The following is an 18,548-nucleotide window of genomic DNA, read 5'->3' as shown; positions in this document are numbered from 1 at the left end:
GAGAGAGCTTTCCATCACAAAGCAGCTCAACTGAGATGCAGACATGGCATTAAAGATAATCAGAATGGAAGGCATCAGTATTTTTTGCTTTTTGTTTGTAGAGATGTTGGTTTTCTTTAACTATGATATATAATCAGTCATTTCAGAAATAAAATGTAAAATTCCTTAAACAATAGTTTAATTTAGCACTGAATCCACAATAATTTTGCTCAGCTCAAACGGAACAGTCATCAGTGTGCCACATGTGGGTATAAAACAATGATGTCAATCAATCAACAGACATTTTTTGAATGTTTTCAACATGGTAGAATTGTCCTGAAAGTGTAGGAGAGTAAGTGGGAATGCAAAGAATAACTTAATAGAAAATTAAGATGGCAAGAAATGCTAACAGAAACAAATTAGCAATAGAAGGCAATACAATGTACAATATAATATAAACCAAAGGAAGAGGAATTCTGCAGGGTAAAGGGAGAAATGACAACTGTGGAACTTAGAACAAAAGTAAAGAACCAGAACAATAAAGTTTACTTCCCCTGACTATAAAATAGAGCTATAAATTCAGTCTTTCCAGAAGTTTCCTTAAAGGCCCATAATCAACAAATAGTACTCCAAGTAAATTGCATTCCTCTTTCCCTATACACTAAACCCTCTACTTCTGCTCTTTTACAGTTTCTTTTTCTCACTATGGTCTTTATATTTTGCTATAATTGAAATTTTATGACATTGAAAAATAAAATTGGTGTTACATCTATTAAAGTACTTGTAAATGACTGAAAGAAAGGTACACTAGCAGCTTTGAATGTCAGGAATTTTAAATGATTCACTGCACTTTGGCTGGGAGGGAACTCTTTGCAATGAAATGATCCCTTGACATTCTAAATACATCTCATATGTACTGTGCTAAAAATTACAGAGATAACAGTTTTTATGGGATTTTATTCTTTCCTAAGTAAATATTTTGGTATCAATAAACAAAATACTACTTTAAATTTCAGTAATAAAAATGAGAGGACATAAGGATAAACTGGTCCAATCGCCTGTGATACCCAGGATTTAGCATCCTTTGTATATGTGAACAATGAAGTGCAACATTCAGAGGGTTTCCATTAGGATGAACTCAGCGAGTTACTAGTGGGGCTGTTCAGCAGGTTAGAGTAAGCATTTTGCACAGCATGCCTGCTGATGAGTCATGTGCTGAATAAATTATCAAATGCGTATACAGGGATTAGGAATTTATACACTGATCACCCCAGAACCTCTGATCCTGTCTGAAATGCTTTATTAAGTCCAAGTCCTTGGGCTGATTCTAACACTCTGCCTGACAATCCATTTCTTCAGCAACTCAGGACTGATAGAGAAGCTTAGGTTCCATGTAAATCTTTACTAATGCCCAGCTGTAATCCCCAGCTGGTTGATATACTACCTGGGAATTTCAGCGACATGTTTAATAAGTATTTGGAAGCCACACAAATCATAATTTAGCTGCTTGTCACGCTTCCTAATGGATTTTTTTTCCTACAAATTGATTTTCAAGATAAAAATTCACTGCTGCTCTGGATCGTTGGATGGCCCCAAGCATCTGAGGGAAGCTTGGAACCATGGAGGCCCATGGCGCTGCTCCCTCCCTGCTGAGGAAATGGAGCTCAGCTCTCGTTTGCATGCCCATCTCCCCAGTTTTCACCAGGCTTTGTGCTCTGTCCCCTGTTCTCTCTTGGAAATGGACCTGAAACATCTTCACACTGAGGTACAAAGGACCTAAACATAATTTACATGTTAACATATTTTTCAGATCACACGTCAGTTAGCATATATGAAAGTACAACTTGATGATCTGTAAGGCTGAGGTCAGAATTTGGTCTATACACTTTTCTCCAATTATATACTTTGATTTGATTGCCAATTAGGGAGGAGGCCTTTATGTTCTGTTACTATGTACATTTTCGACACTGCTCTAAGACTTTAGAATTAGGAAAGACAACAGATCATGCAATTCTTGAGCCATGCTTCACCTTCCTGCAGTCTTCCTGTCAAGTGAGTTCAGCAGTCAGCCAGTCAGCAATTAGTTGTTAAATATCTCCTATGAGCAAGGTGCTGAGCCAATGCACTCCTACTTCCAACCGTAACAGTGAGCAGGAGAAGACAGAGGGAAAGAAGAAGGAATTTTTATTTTTGCTGAAAATGGTCTTTCCATAAACTAGTTATTTTTTTGTTTTATTTTAGCTGAGTTAATGCCATGGACAGCTCCATAGACAGGGATAACTTGTTAAAATTAGTGGATCTAGTTCTAGCTTGTAATAATGACCAACTAGTATATGCAATCCTCTAACACCTACACATTTGAAATCATCATGCAGGATTGGAAATCTTTTGTTTCAAGAACTAGAAAGGTCTGTGCAATATGCAGAGCTGTAAGAGAGAGACAACTCAGATGCTATCTACCAGCGTAATCAAAGACTCAACTACTAATCAACACACTACCACCAAAGGGTTCTTTAAGACCAAGGCAAGGCAATAATACATGATACATCTTACAGAGCTCAAGGGTAGAAGGGATATGTGGGTAATTAATTACATTTTAAAGGCTCTGAATGTCTGAAGTGTCTTTAGTTCACGCTCCTCAGTTTGTTTGGTTTCATTAGACATTAAATTCTTGTTTGGAAATTATTTTCCCCTCAGTATTTTGATGCTAAGAAATCAGATGCCATTCTGATTCCTATTCCAAAGGATATGAACGTCCTCCTAGTCCATGACTCAGTCTCTCTCTCTCTCACCAACATCTTTCTATCTCTGATACTATAAAAAATAATGATTTTCACAACTGTGCCCCAATGAATCTTTTTATTCATTAAAATGACCATACATGGAACTTTTTGATAGAGCCAAGTTATATTTTTCAGTTCTCGGAAAATTTTTTGTTATTTCTTTGATAATTTCTTGTGCTTTTTCTGTATAGCTATTTTTTTTCTGGATTTCTGCTTAGTCAGATACTGGATTTGGTAAACTGATCCTCCAGTTTGTTTTTCTTTCTCTCTGATTTACACGCTCATTTCTCTATTCTACTTTTACAAGATTGCCTTCAGTATTATCTTCTAATTCTTACATACAGATTTTTTTCTGTCTTTCTTTTCTTATTAAGGTATCATTGATATACAATCTTATGAAGATTTCACATAAAAATATTGTGGTTACTACATTCACCCATATTATCAGGTTCCCCACACACACCCCATTGTAGTTTCTTCCATCAGCATAGTAAGATGCTATAGAGCCACTACTTGTCTTCTCTGTGCTGTACTGCCTTCCCCGTGACCTCACTACATTATGTGTGCTAATCATACTGCCCCTTATCCCTTCTCCCTCCCTCACACCCACGCTCTCCACCCTCTTCTCCTTGGTAGCTACTAGTCCCTTTTTGGAGTCTTGTTAGTCTGCTGATGTTTTGTTCCTTCAGTTTTGCTGTTGTTATACTTCACAAATGGGTAAAAACATTTTGTACTTGTATTTCTCCACCTGGCTTATTTCACTGAGCATAATAATACCCTCTAGTTCCATCCATGTTGCTGCAAATGGTAGGATTTGTTTTCTTCTTATGGCTGAATGATATTCCATTGTCTATTTGTACCACCTCTACTTTATCCATTCATCTACTGATGGACACTTAGGTTGCTTCCATATCTTGGCTATTGTAAATAGTGCTGTGATAAAAATGGGGGTGCATATGTCTTTTTGAATAAGGGGTCTTGTTTTCTTTGGGTAAATCCCTAGGAGTGGAATTCCTGGATCAAATGGTATTTCTATTTTTAGTTTTTTGAGGAACCTCCATACTGCTTTCCACAATGGCTAAACCAATATGTATTCTCACCAGCAGTGTAGGAGGGTTCCCCTTTCTCCACATCCTTGCCAGCATTTGTTGTTCCTAGTCTTTTTGACGTTGACTGGTGTGAGGTGATATCTCATTGTGGTTTTAATTTACATTTCCCTGATGATTAGTAATGTGGAGCATCTTTTCATGTACCTGTTAGCCATCTGAATTTCTTCTTTGAGAGAAGTGTGTGTTTATATCCTCTGCCCATTTTTTAATTGGGTTATTTGCTTTTTGGGTCTTGAGGTGTGTGTGTTCTTTATATATTTTGGATGTTAACTGCTTCTCAGATATCTTACATAGAGTTTTAAAGCTTCAGCTATCACATTTTAATTTCCAAGAGCTCATTCTTATTTTACGATTGTTCCTTTTTAAACTATGCTGTGTTGTTACTTATTATCTATCACTGACAATATTAATCATACTTTTATTGAGTTTTCTTTTTTCTCTGTATTGTCTTTGTTTCCTCTGAATGTTCATTGCTGTTGTTGGGCTGTGGGTTTTTTTTGGGGGGGGCTGTTGCTGTTTTCTTTATTTCAGTCTTTCTCTTTCATGTTAAAGGCATTCAACAAATGACTAACATCCTTGGAAGTCTCTTTCTATTTAACTATGAGGCATTAAAATCTGATAGGAAACTTTATGTATGGCAAGGTTTTATGGAATTGTAAGTCCATTTCATAGGGCTCTGAAATATCAGTACATATGGTGTTTTGCCCTTGGGCCAATTTGTCTAAGTAACAGTGTCCCAGTCATGCCAGTGGCATTGCACCTAGCTTCCAGGATTCTGAAAGTTGAATGGAAGAAATGAGCTAGGAATCTCATTGTTCAGTATGTACACTTTTACTTAATCCCTCTACATTCACCTGTCTAAATGTAGAGCCATTTTGGTTTAATATCTCTAAGAAAACAAATCTCTTATATCCTTCTAAGTTTCTTGTCCTCCAAAATCTACTCTTAGTAACAGAGTTTTAGATTAGCACATGGCTACCCAGCTAGAAACTACTTTTCCCAAAGTTTCTTGCAACTAAGTGTTTGAGTGATTATTAGATTCCTACAAGTAGATTTACATGCCCAAGATTTGAATGGCAGAAGTGATGTAGATTCCATTTTCCTTTGGCAACTATTAACGCTGGCTACCAAGATCAGAATTTTGTAGAAGAAGGCTCCAGTTTTTGGCCTCCTGAGGGTCAAGAAAATGGCCCAGTACTAGTGACTTTTTCACCTAACTTCCTAATCATGGGAATGCATATTTAGGCATCTACTTTTCAGCTTCCTAATGTGCAAAGGCTGGTATGGCTGTGGTCATGGCTGTAGGCTTGACCATTATAACTCCAGTGGTGACCTCTGAGGGAGGTGCTTGCCTAACTGGCCAGTTCTATAATTTAGGAGCATCATTTAAAAATATACAATTTAGAATCTGCTCTTTTTCCCCTTTCACTGTTCTGTAAGCATATCATTCATTGTAAATCTTTTCCTGCTTAAAACACCTGGGTGGTTTCTACTTGCACTTTTTCTGGAATCCCTCTTGGTTGTATGTTGGATTAATCTTCTAATTGTTTCTGAGTGTATGTGTGTGTGTGTGTGTGTGTGTGAGTAGGCTGATATTGAGATCTAGAGAGAATATGCTTGTTTCTCATCTGTACTGTCTTCTGTAGGACCTGAGATTTCAGCTTTCTCCTCTGTACTAAGCTAAATACCACTCACGTATAAACTTTCCATCTTGCTCTCTTCCATTGTTAAGTCTGTTTTCCATTCCTTGTAGATATATGTTGGAAGAGGATTACACCTCTGTTAATCTTTACTATCATTTTACCATTATTCAGAAAAGATTAGTGCTAAATTTCAGGTGTTCAATGTGTTGTGTTAGATTAGAAGTTTCTGTTGTTGCTAATTATCTGAATATCTTTTGGCTATGGAATGCACTTGGACTTTATTACAATGATATTAAACATTATACCTTCGAGTGCTAAAAAGGGATGAGTTCTATAAATGAAAATAAAAAGATAAAGATTCTTTGTGTTTTTCTATGGGTTCTGTAGTTCCTGAATTTTCCTATTCATCTCTTTCTTTCTACCTGAGTGTAAGGAAAGGAACTCTATTTATGCTTCGTGCTTCACTGCCTCAAGATCTGATGCAGTTTGAAGATAGGCCCAGTGAAACTATAGTTATTGAGTCAGGCAGACAGCCTAAAATCCCTTGAAATTCAATGATTTATTCTCTGGAAATAACACTCCTGTCCAAATAAGGAAAGTTAAGAATCTAGCTCTCTATAAAACAGAAGATGGCTCTCACCAAATTTTGTATGGATTTTAAGATTATGAACATTTTAAGTTGCAGATTTTGTGGCAATTTTATAAGATTACCAATTTTCAGGTTTTAAAATTCAAGTTAATAGATAAGTTCTCAAAAAGGGATAATTTCTCTGTCTGTCCCCTGAAAACTGTAAGGTGGATAGGTACTGCTGGGACACCCTGGCTCACTTCTTCCTGCAACCACCTTGAGTTAAGGATGCTTTGAAAATGTGCTTACTGTAGATTCCATATTCTACCTGGCTGGTGCTTGATAGAGAGTGGGGTGTTCTGGTGTAATTTCCTATCTGAATGGCAAAACAATGCCTCTTAAATTCTTGAATTTTAGGAGGTTGTAGAGCAAAGATGATTCTGCTCTGTATTTTCTGCAGATATTGCAATTTTTTTCCTTTAGCCTCAGAACTTCATTTAACAGACTAAACACCGAAGAGATTTAATATTCAAAGCATTCACTCAAAAATGTTATGTGTCTACAGGCAGAACTCTTAAAAAGAGATGACAAATGAGAAATTAGGAAATATAAATGTAATCAGTTCTTGTAAATTAAACAACTGCCTCACATTTTTTCACTTCTCTGACCAAAAATATTTCCTAAAAACAAGTCCATTACCTTGCTGGTCTTTCTCTATAAAGGATAAGGACAGGGTGGAAAGATGAAAATATGTGCACTAATTTTTTTTTTAATGGACAATTCTTCAATGATTTCATTATTTAAAAAATTAGGCCCAGAAGTTATTTTAAAGAATTCTATGTTCTCTACTTTGTATATTCCTGAAGCAATTAAAAGTAGAATTAGCCTAGACATAGTGTAAGGCGAGCATACAGAGCTACAATGACCTCAGTCCTAAAGAAGGCATATCAGCCTGAGGAACAAAGGAGCTAGCAAACAAAAGGCAAACTTTTTCCTTCTCTTGAGGAGTTTAACCCACCTCTTTTTGAACAATATTTTACAGAAACAATCCTTGAAAATTCCCCCAAAGTGATGCTTCTCAGAAATACTAATTTTTGTGGAGAGAAATGATGGTAAGGTAGTAAAATAGGGATGACACAGGAGAGGAGGTTGGCCGGTAAACTACATCTGATCTCTTACCTACATTTTAGGGTCTCCACTGCACAAGTGAGGTGGAAGCAAATTAGCTAATAGCATTGGTTAAGTCACTTAATTTTTCTGGTTCTCAATTTCTTTGTGGAAAATGAAAGATTTTGATCTGATTTATTTCAAAGATTATGTATGGCTTTAATGTTTAGTGGGGGTAGAGAATTTATATATTTCATACCTTTTTGCAAGATGTGACTCATATTGGCACACTTAAAGAGGGAATATTAATGTTGCTATCTGTAATTGGAAAAGTAGGAATATAATTCTCGAGGGACAGCCCAAGTTTTCCTTTTGGAAAAACCATTAAGTCATTTGTCTTTACTGGTTATTTTCCTTTTGTAAAATACAGTGTTTACCATTTTGGTGCCTCTCAAAGGATAAGATCATCAATAAAGTCACTTAAAAGACTGACAAGATAATAAAACACCAAGCTGGAAATTTTTTATTTTCTTTAAATATCAAGTCATTAGTATAGATGAGCATTTCAGTATTTTAAAAAGAGGAGGCTATAAGTAAACTACTAGGCAAGAATTTCCTGGACCTCTTTGTATGTCTTTCCCTACATTAAATGTCTATAGGAAGAAGAGTAAATGTTTACAATGTAGTAATTATACTGACAGAGGAATAATTCAGGTTTTCTTGCTAATAGTTTTAACTACTATAAATATTAACTTTAACATGCAAAGAAAATATATATAAGCAACTTCAGTTTCTTCAGTTACTCCATGCATATCTAGATATACTAGAAAGATGCCCTTCTCCAAATTGTCTATAAAGTAAAATTCTGAATAGCAGCCCTATATCCCAGTGACTTTTATTATATGCATTAGAGACAAGGTTACACAAAATGTTTTAGCCTCACAGGAAGAGAAGATGGTTCTCTGTTTGACTTGGACAATTCTATTTGGCACAGTTTTGTCATATATGTTCACGTTCAGATCCAAAGTTAAAAATACTGATATGGTTAGAATGGAGATGCCAAGTAAATATTTTAAGGAGAACATAACTCTTCTTTTTGCCCCTAATTATGAAAAGAACTCCAGGATCGCAAAAGTGCAAGCTGGGCACGTTTATAAACAGAGAGGTAGGAAAGGAAAGGAGTCTCCCTTGGTCCGATTCTGATGTGCTCCCTGCGGCTCTCCTCACCATTCTTTTGCAGAGGAAATCCTCCCATCAAGACAAGTTAGATTCAGAAATTATTGCTCCTTACCATTAGTTATTGAACCCCACAGACAGTTTGGCCATGGAAGAGCTCAGACTCTAGAGTAAAGCTGCTCAGTTTGAATTCTGACACCACTAGTATTTATCTGTGTGTTCTTGGTGACTTATTTAACCTACGTCCCTGTTTATTCTTACCTGAAAAATAAAGATACAACTCACAGGCTTGTGAAGATCAATGAGATAATGTGAATGAATTGCTTGGAGAGAGAGAGTAACTCAATAAATGTTTGCTGTTACTATCACAACGTTTTAGAGCTAAAAGATATTTTAGAGATCATCTCCCTCATTTCAGAGATGAGGAAACCAAGCCCAGGAATGTTGCCTGGTTTGCCAAAAATTACACAAGTTAATATCTGAGTTAAGATGACATTCATTTCTGATTCCTAGGCTTGGAATCTATGCACCATACCAAACTCTGGCCTAGACAACATGGTTTGTGGAGTTTTAAGCTTGGTTTTAGTAGTCTAAAGATATTAATTTCCTGAATGCCCAGCTAGTTCAGAGATTATGTAAGGGGTAATTATGTCTGAAGGCAGACTGTAAAGTGAGGAAACTTAAATCTTTACAAAAATTCCATGTTTCTCAGGACTGCTCTTTAATCACTTCCTCAAACTGAGGACTCTACTGTTTCTTATCTATAGAAGGGTGATTCAGTATTTGCTATGGAATGAATGTTTGTGTCTACCCAAAATTCATTTGTTGAAGCCCTGTCCCCCAAGGTGCCAGTATTAGAAGGTGAGGCCTTTGGGAGGAATCTAGGATTAGATGAGGCCATGAGGTGGAGCCTTCATGAACAGGATGAGTGGCCTTGTAAGAGTTACAGGACAGGTGGCTTCCTTTCCATGTCCTCGCCATACATGAGAACACAACAAGAAATAAGCCAGCTAAGTTCTCACCAGAACCCGACCAGACTGGCATCACAACCTTGGACTTCCAGCCTCCACAACTGTGGGAAATCCATCTCTGTCATCATAACCCACCCACATCCGGTGCTTTGTTATAGCAGAATGAAATGATGAGACTATATCTCTAGGCAGATTTTAGCCCTTGAGTTTTTCCCTTGTTTTAGGCAGAATAACCACCACCACCTTACTGAAAAAAAAAAAAAAAGTCCATGTCCTAACCCCTGGAACCTGTGTGCCAGGTCACGTGCCAAAGGTGGATTAAGGCTGCAGATGGAATTAATATCACTAATCTGTTGACTCCAGGGAAATGGTCCTGGATTTCCACTGAGCCCAGTATAATCACAAGGGTCCTTAAATTACAAGATGGAGAAAAAACAACAGAGTTCAGAAAGGAAACGAGATAATGGCAGCAGCATCAGAGAGGCACAGTGTTGCTGGCTTTATGACAGAGGAAGGACTCCAGGAGCTGAGCAATAACGTGGCTGCTAGAAGCTGGAAAAGGGAAGAAAACTGATTATTTCCCAGAACCCCCCAGAGAAGAATGCAGCCCTGAGGAAACCTTGATGCTCGCCCAGTGAGACCCATGTCAGAATCCTACCCTCCAGAACTGTTAAGATAATAAATTTGTGCCAATTAAGTCACATGGTTTGTGGTAATCTAATTCATACACATGAAATTAGGTACCTTTGCTTAAATTTGGGGATTGCCAAGAAGATAGCCAGTTTTTATCACATGCCTATGACTTAGTCTTCAGTAAGATGCCTTTGTTAATAAAAACTTGTCACAATAAGCAGATTACCAGCTAAATTTTGAGTCATAGCTTAAAATGCCTTTGGCCAAATTACCAAACCATTGTTTCTCTGGGATTGCCACATGAGGTCTGTAATCCAATTATCATACATCATTCAACATGGCTACGTTTACAAAATATGGGAATTAAATGCAGGAATAAGATGATCTATTCCTGTATGGAAAAAACAGGATGAAGCAATAATGGATTTCATCTATATTCTTAGTATTAGGAGATTTATAAATGTCATGTTTAATCTTAATAATAATCTTCTGAAACATACCTATTTTAAAGATGAGAAAACTGGACCCAAAGAAATGAAGCTGCTAAATTTCACACAGACCATAAGTCTTAGAGCCTGGATTCTGGAGTGCACATTATCGCCACTCTGTGCCGCTCTTTGTACATTCCCTGATAAGATGAGCTGTTTATATAGCAGTGGTTAAAAGGTAACTTGTTTTAACAGAAGGGGCCTTACATAGTGAATGAAAGACAGGAATTCTGAAAAGTCTAGAGATAGATCAAATGTAAAATAAGAAAAGCAAAAATGTTTAAAGGTTAAGGAAAATTTCCTATCAAAGTTATTAAAGGGTCTTTCTACATTTTTAGCTTGCATGTAGGAAGGAAAACAATTTTTGCTTAGGCAAATCATTCGATTATTCATGCCATTCAAAAAATTTGCCAAAATAATCCCTAATACAAGCAATTATTTCAGTTTCACAGATCAGGGGCTGTGGGTAAAATTGTAGCATTTCCAGAGTACCTCGCCTGGCTTTAGTTCATTTGCATATCCTCAGGGGTGGAAAGAAGTTCATCTCCATGTCAGTGGGTAATTACATGGGCAACCATGGGCGTGTCTGAACCTGAGAGGTTAAGGGGAGGGACTTGCTTCTTCCTGAGCAGGGTAGAGAGATGGCCCTGGACTGCAGTTTGTAAGCAAAAAATGGGTTTTAAACTTAATTTCTCCCTTTGAGAGATTTTGGCTTTAAGAGGTATTTTGCCCTGGTATTTCTTCTTCCTGGACTCACAGAGGCATGATGTTAAAGACAATTGTAATGTGTGCATTATTTTTAAATTGGAATGAGTGGGAACAAAGCTGGGTATAAACATCACATTTATTGGAGAAAAATTAAAAATCAAACATGGAAAGTTAAAAACTCATTAAAGATTTTTTTTTTGGTCCAGAAAAATAAACTAGCAATAAAGTGCCCTAGGGGAAGAGGGAATGGTCATTGGGCATACTGCAAGCAGCAAAATGACTCACACTCTAAGAATCTAGAAAATGAAGACTGTCATAATAAAAGTTATGGCCCTGATTTTTAAAACTTTCTTCCTTATGTCAGCAATAAATTTTAAGATAAACAACATCAGATCATTCCAATCTTAGTAATCTATGCAAAGTTCAATTATTTATATAATATGAAATGTAAAGTGAACTAATATGTAATGATGGGTAGGTAAAGTTCATAGGAACATAGTTTGTAATAGTTAAAAATTAGAAAAAGAACCTTAAGTGTTCATCAATAGAGGAATAGATGAATAAAAATTAAAATATGGTATAGTCATAAACTGGAATGTTGTGCAGTAATTAAAATGATGAGCTAGAACTATGTATCTCAACATATATAGATCTTCAACATATGGAATTTTGTTCAAATAAACCAATGGTAGAGAAAGGTTCAAAAAGTGAAATATCACTTATTCAACTTAAAATGGTTACATATGAAAAGTTAATGTAAAAAACACTGGACTTTGAAACACATCAGATTCATTATGCTATTTGTCACAATGAAAGGTAAGAAAAATCCCACAGGAAATTTTATTAATTTTTATTAAGTAATACCTAAGACAAATATAATAAAGTATTAAAGCAGGAGCATGAATATCATACTATTCCTTTTAATTTTTCATACTTCAAAATATTTGTAGAAGTGTTTTTTTAATCAACCATTTCTGGCAAACTTTATTTGGATTTATTTAGAAAATTATTTCAATTTTTCATAATACCAAAATAATCCACTATCTCAAAGTTTATGATAATTATATAGTATTCCTAAAAATAAACTGAATATACACTTCTCTGAAGATTTCAAGATAACAAGACAATATTGGACATCCTACAGGATTTAATCCAGGAAAGAAAACTGGAAATTTCAAGCTCTAATGAGCTTAATTCCAAGTTTTATTTCTATTTGCTTTAAGAATTCCTATTTGCTTTAAGAAAGTACAGTTTTGTCCCTGTATTGATAATGTCCTTGAGAATTCAATCTTGACATTTCATTTTAGTGTCCTGAGAAAGAAGAAGTACCCTTTACACTTGTGGGTTCATAAATCACCTGTGCAGTATGGAAAAAAAATTATTTGTGGCTGAACTGTACAGATTGGTATAGAAAAAAACAGCAGAAAGTACTTAGGCACAAACAGATTCAGAATCTGAGAATAAATACTTAAATTTAATTTTCGAGAAATTTACTAGGAGCCATGGTGCATTGTGTTTAGTGGCATCCTAGATTAAAGCAAATGTCAAAGGTCATTGAGTCGGTCACTCTTCCAAAGCATGGGAAGACAAGTTGAAACAGCATATGGCCAGGACTCTGAGGTCTCAGTAATCAGCTGTACTTCCATCCAAGAAATGGGAAAAGATTGCCTGCTTTCAATCACTGGATTGCTGATGCTTCCCACTCTCTAATATGTTCTCCTTTCTACAACTTAGGTGATTTTTTCTTTTTAAGTACAAATATGGTTAAGTTCCTCCTCCATTTAAAACTCTTCAATGTCCTTTGTTAACCCTTAACCGGACCAACCACCTTCAGCTGGTCTGACTCCAGTTCATCTCTCCATCCCCATTTCAGCCACTCCTCCTTTTGCACTAATACTCCCATCAGAGTTTCTTGACCTCATCACTAGTTTATTACATTAATTGCTTACTTGAGTACAGCTACCATTAGTGTGGTCTCCAAGAGAGAGGAGATCATATTTATGCTATTCATCATTTTATCATTAGTGTCTATCACTTGGAATATAATAGGTACTCAATAAATATTTGCTGAAAGAAAGGAAGAATGGAGGGGCACAGGGAAAAAGGGAGGAAAAGATTGTTTTGAGGATTTTATTAAAAAATTTTATTAAGTATTAGTGGGAATTACATGATTTGGAGCCAGTCAGAGAAAATATCCTTTAGAGTCTACCTACATGGCAGCTCACTGTGTCAATCTATGACTCCATTTGATCTTGGGGAAGGGAAGGGGTAGACAATAACAGAACAAAGTGTTTCAATGCTTGGAGTGCTTAAAATTATTCAGTCCCTTAGATCTACTGATCACCAGGAATCATCACCAACTCAATTAATGTGAAAAAGATTATGAAAAATCAGAGACAGCACCCAAATGCAGACCCAGTATGGCTTTTGGAGTTTTCTTTGTTGGCCACATGTAAACAAAGCCAGCTATAGCTATGATGTCTATCTAAGCTCAGGGCATGAGCTCCTCACACAGTTGATCCATTCTTTACACAATTTTCAAAATGGAGTTTCCACATTAGATGTAAATCTATACAAACATGGAACACAAGTAACAGCACCAAGTTGTGGAAAATCATAACCATAGTAAGAGGGTATAGGTAATGTGACTGACCTTCAGGAACTTTCCTTCCCATGCAGTCTAAAGCAATGTCACAATTACTGATTGGGAGAAGTTCCCTAAATTCAACTTAATATGGAAGTTATTGTCAGATCATTTGTATTATGCCCAGAATTATGTTAGGAAACTTGAAAGAAACTTAAAAGAGGCAAAGCCCTTATGTAAACACCCTAAAAATGACAAGTAGTTATTAAGCAGGTAGTTGCCTGATTTTACATTTGTAATTTCAGTTCCCTTCTCATCTACTTCTCAAGAATCTGGAAAGACTTGTCTTTTATCCAAGAGACTTTAATTTCCCTTTATATAAATATGTCATCAAAAGCTTCAAAGTATCACCATTTTGTTTACCATCATAATTAATTTTTGTTACCTATATACGTTTTCTGCTTCAGGGTTTTTTGTAACCATGTTAATTAAAAAAATCAATGATCACTATTTTCAACTTTACAGTTTTGCAATGTGATTTCTAAGTCATTTAAATCATGACACTAATTAAATCACTTGCACACAAATGCCTAGCATAAAGCCAAAGTTTAACAGGTAGGAGATAGTTATACTGGTTTCTTATTTAAGAGAAGTCCATCTTATCAATGCTTTTGTTCATTAATTCAAAAATATTTACAGAATGCTTACTGTGTGTTCAATGATTTTTGTAAGTTCTGGGGAATATACTGATGAGTCAAAACAAAAAATGTCCCTGCTCATATGAGCTTAATACCTAAAGGGTAAAATGACATCTACAAGGCACAAAATAAGAATGAGTTTGGCTGTCAAAAATGTATAGACTTGTCAAATATGACCTTTAAGATAAATAGAGTTTGAACTTTTACTCTGTACTCAGTATATATTTAATTTTAGGCAGTCCTTATTTATAATCATGATTCAAAAGTATAAAAACAGGCAAACAGTCTTTTCTATCTTATTCCTTTGATTTTAATAAACATTAAGAACATTTCAAAAATAATAGAATTTTATTAAGGTAGTGTAATGCAGACCCTTAACATTCACTCCCCTGTATTTTAAACAGGTATACTTGGAAGGACAGAGATTGTGGGAAACGACAAACCTGTATTTACCTCCCAGTCAAGTCAGGCTTTCCATGCATTCTCTTGGGGTGTAAATGAAAGTTTGTGTCACAATTGCTATTTTTCAGACTAGGAAGATCCATTCATATTATCTTAGAAAATGATGGGGTCAAGAAAAACAATCAGATTGCACAAATGACAGGTTATTAGCTCAAGGCGATGCCAAAAACCGGGGGAAGAGGCCAGAGAACACTTACTGGTAAGTTGTTGGGCTGACATTGATGCGCCGAGGGTGACTTCCTGATTCAAATTTGCTTGCCAGAGTGACATTATTTCCAAACAGGCAATATCGTGGCATTCTTACCCCAACAACTCCAGCCAGCACAGAGCCTGAGTGAATGCCTATCCTCATCTAAAAAACATGAAAAAGTAAGAGGATATATTTATGTTTTAATTTGGTACACAATTATTTAATGAGAAGTAATGGTAATTATATAAACCATTAAATTATGAGCTCCTCAAACACGGGGACGGTGTCTAGGTCATTTTTGTGATCACAATATCTGAACCATTATAGTGCCAATGAACATGGATGATGGGGAATAAATGAAAGAATGAATTAATTACAGGAAAAAATAAAACTATATTTAATTTGCTACATAAAACCAGTTATATTCCAAGTTCAGTCAGGTCTCATTTAGAGCAGGTACATAATATGCTCTAATACATGAAGAATGCATTATCCTCCCTCTGGTTATTCTCACATAAAACTTTATTTTCCCTTTCATAGCATTAAACAGAATTGTAAATTAAATATTTATATTTCTCTTTATTTTGCTTAAATGTTGGATTTTCCCATCAGAGAAGAATCTGTATCTATTTCCTTACTGCTAAATATAAGCACTTATTACCATACCTAGAACAAAGTAGGTACTCAATAAGTAATGAATGTTAAATAAACTGCCTGAATTCCTCAACTTAGTATTAAAATGGAGTTACAGAGAATTCAACCCTTGAGTCAGTTAAGAAGGGTCAAATTGATAATCCTGAAGAATAAATTTAGTGTTGTACACTTCACTCTGTGAGAATCTAATAAATATGAGTCTGGTCCATGCCTCGAAGGAGCCCTCAGTGTGCCGATGATATACACATAAATATGATTACAGCAATGAAGTTGTATCCATACGGTTTACAGCAAAATACCTGCAGTGAATGGTAACCAAGTGCGAGATGATATCCTTAGTTCTACTGCAATGTGTATATAACTCAGAGAGAGGGAGACCCGACGCCCAGATGCCTACTAGGTAAGCAAAGTATTACCCCATCACTACCATGCCTGCTTTGCCGCTATAGCTGTGAGGATAAAAGGTCACTCTAAGACTAATCCTTGTCATAGGACTGAAGACTTCTGTATATATGAATCCATAACAAGACAGGTTGAAACCAATGTAATATCATTACAGCTCTTAATAACCTCTTCATCTACTTTTAAAAAACTGATTAAAAAATTTATTCAGAAATTCAATATGCTAGGAAGAGCCAAGATATATTTGAGAAAGTAGAAAAAGTTGGAATATTTGCCTTACAAGCTATCAGGTCTTAGTATAAATATATCTAATTAGTGCGTGAATATCATAATATTGGTGAATAGATAGTGAAATTGACTAATACAACAGATAGCCCAGAAAAACATTCATGCATACATAGGTGACTGATATTTGATAGAGTTGGTATTTCAGATTAGTGAGAAAAAGATGGCCTTTCTACTGCGGATCAACTGTGTCTTTACGTGGAAAAAAAAATTAAGTAGATTAAAGATATTAATATAGAATTTTACAGCTTTAAAAACAATTGTTTCCATTAAGGTAAAGGTCAATCTGCAGTATCAAACTCTAAAGTATAGACACATTCAAAAGTACAGACTTTTATTAGTCACTGAGTAACAGTTCCTAGCTGAATGGTCCAGATTTTGAGGCAGCTCTGTTCCTCTTGGTTAGTCAGGGACCAGTCCCTTATCAATGTGTTCCTCACCATGTCTTATCACATATTCCTCATTAATTGAAAACTGAATAAGGAGCACACTAATGTTCTTCATGTTGAGCAAAGAGACTACCAGAAGTCCAAGGTAGGGGTCATGAAGCTTCATTTAAGGTTATCTTCATTCCTTTCCGTAGATCCAGATTTATATTTGGTATTTTCATTTGCCTAAAAGTCTTTAAACATTTTTTGTACTTTAGGGCCACCGGTGATTAATTCTTTCAGTTTTTGCATGTTTGAAAAAGTCTTTATTTTGTCTACATATCTGAAAGATATTTTTCACTGGGTACAGAATTCTAACTTGATAGTTTTTTTTTTTTTAATTTCAGCACTTTAGTGATATTGCCCCAGTGCCTTCTCATTTGCATTGTTTCCTATGAGACAATCTGCTGTCTTGCTTACCTTAATTCCTCCATATGTAATATATCTTTTTTCTTCTGGCAACTCTAAATTTTTCTGTTTATCGCTAGTTTTGAAAAATTCAGGTATGATTTCTCTTGATGTTTTCTTCATGATTTTTGTGTTTGGGGTTTGCTGAGTTTCTTGCATCTGTGGGTTTTATAGTCCTCATCAAATGTGGAAAAATTTCAACCATTACTTCTTCAAATATGTTTTCTACCCACCCCTCCTTTTTTGTGACTCCAATTACATGTACATTAGGAGTACTTGTAAGTACTCTTGAAGTACTTTTATAGTCCACAGATGATCTGTTGATTTAAAATATTTTTTTCTCTATTTTGGATAATTTATATTGCAGTGTCTCAAACTTACTGATCTTTTCTTTTGTAATGTGTAATATTTTGTTAATCATGCCCAGTGAATTTTCATCTCACATACTGATTTTTCCTCTCTAGAAGTTCAATTTGGGATTTCTTTTTGTCTTTCAGATACCAACTTAACTTTTGAACGTATGGTATACAATTAAAAAAATCTTTTAATACTCTTGTCTGCTAATTCTAACATCTAAGTTTTCTATCAATTTTGATAGACTTTTCTCATTATTATGTGTCATATTTTTCAGCTTTTCTGCAATATTACTAATTTTTGGTTAGATGTTAGATATCATGAAAATGAGTTTGTTGCATGCTGGATATTTTTATATTCTTATAAATATTCTTGAGCTCTATCCTGGGATAGAGTCAAGTTATTTGGAAATGGTTTGTTACTTTCAAGTCTTGCTTTTCAATATTTGTTAGGCAAGTATGAAGCAGTGTTTCATGTAGAGCTAATTATTCCCCACTACAGATGCAAGAAGTCTCTGAGTACTATACCCAATACCTATAATATATGAGGCTTTCCTGTCTTCCTGATGAGAACAGGCATTTTTTCCAAGTCCTATGTGAGGTGCAGGAAATTTTCCCTCTAATCCTTCCAGGTGTTTTTTCCCCCACCAGGCTCAGGTAGTTTTCTTACATATAAAAAATAATCACTGCTTTGCCAAACACAAAGGCCCCTTGGAAGATCTCTCTGACCTCTGGCAACTTTGTTTTCCCTCAGTCCTCAACTCCATTTCTTTAACTCAGAAAGTTTGTTTGGCGGCCTCCTGGCCTGTTCGTCCCTGCAACATAGCAATACACAAGGAAAACCATATGTCTCATCTTATTTGTTTTCTATCTCTCAGGGATCTCTGTATTCCACTGTTTAGTGTCCAGTGTCATGAAA

At 35.6% G+C, this 18,548-nt stretch overlaps 1 protein-coding gene across 2 annotated transcripts in view; it reads right to left on the bottom strand.

The window, feature by feature from the left end:
• The window catches only part of GUCY1A2 (guanylate cyclase 1 soluble subunit alpha 2), a 311,376-nt gene that overhangs the window by 15,976 nt on the left and 276,852 nt on the right, over positions 1 to 18,548 (bottom strand). Inside the window, exon 7 of one of the 2 annotated variants that reach the window (XM_037012667.2) lies at positions 15,107 to 15,261. The exons of the other annotated variant lie outside the window; for it this stretch is intronic. Coding sequence (XP_036868562.2) covers positions 15,107 to 15,261 — 155 coding nt within the window. The remainder of the gene's footprint in view (positions 1 to 15,106; positions 15,262 to 18,548) is intronic. 2 annotated transcript variants of the gene reach the window in all.

The sequence above is a fragment of the Manis javanica genome, chromosome 6, assembly GCF_040802235.1.
Source record: "Manis javanica isolate MJ-LG chromosome 6, MJ_LKY, whole genome shotgun sequence".
Classification (NCBI taxonomy): Eukaryota; Metazoa; Chordata; class Mammalia; order Pholidota; family Manidae; genus Manis; species Manis javanica.
This window is presented reverse-complemented; position numbering and strand designations above follow the sequence as displayed.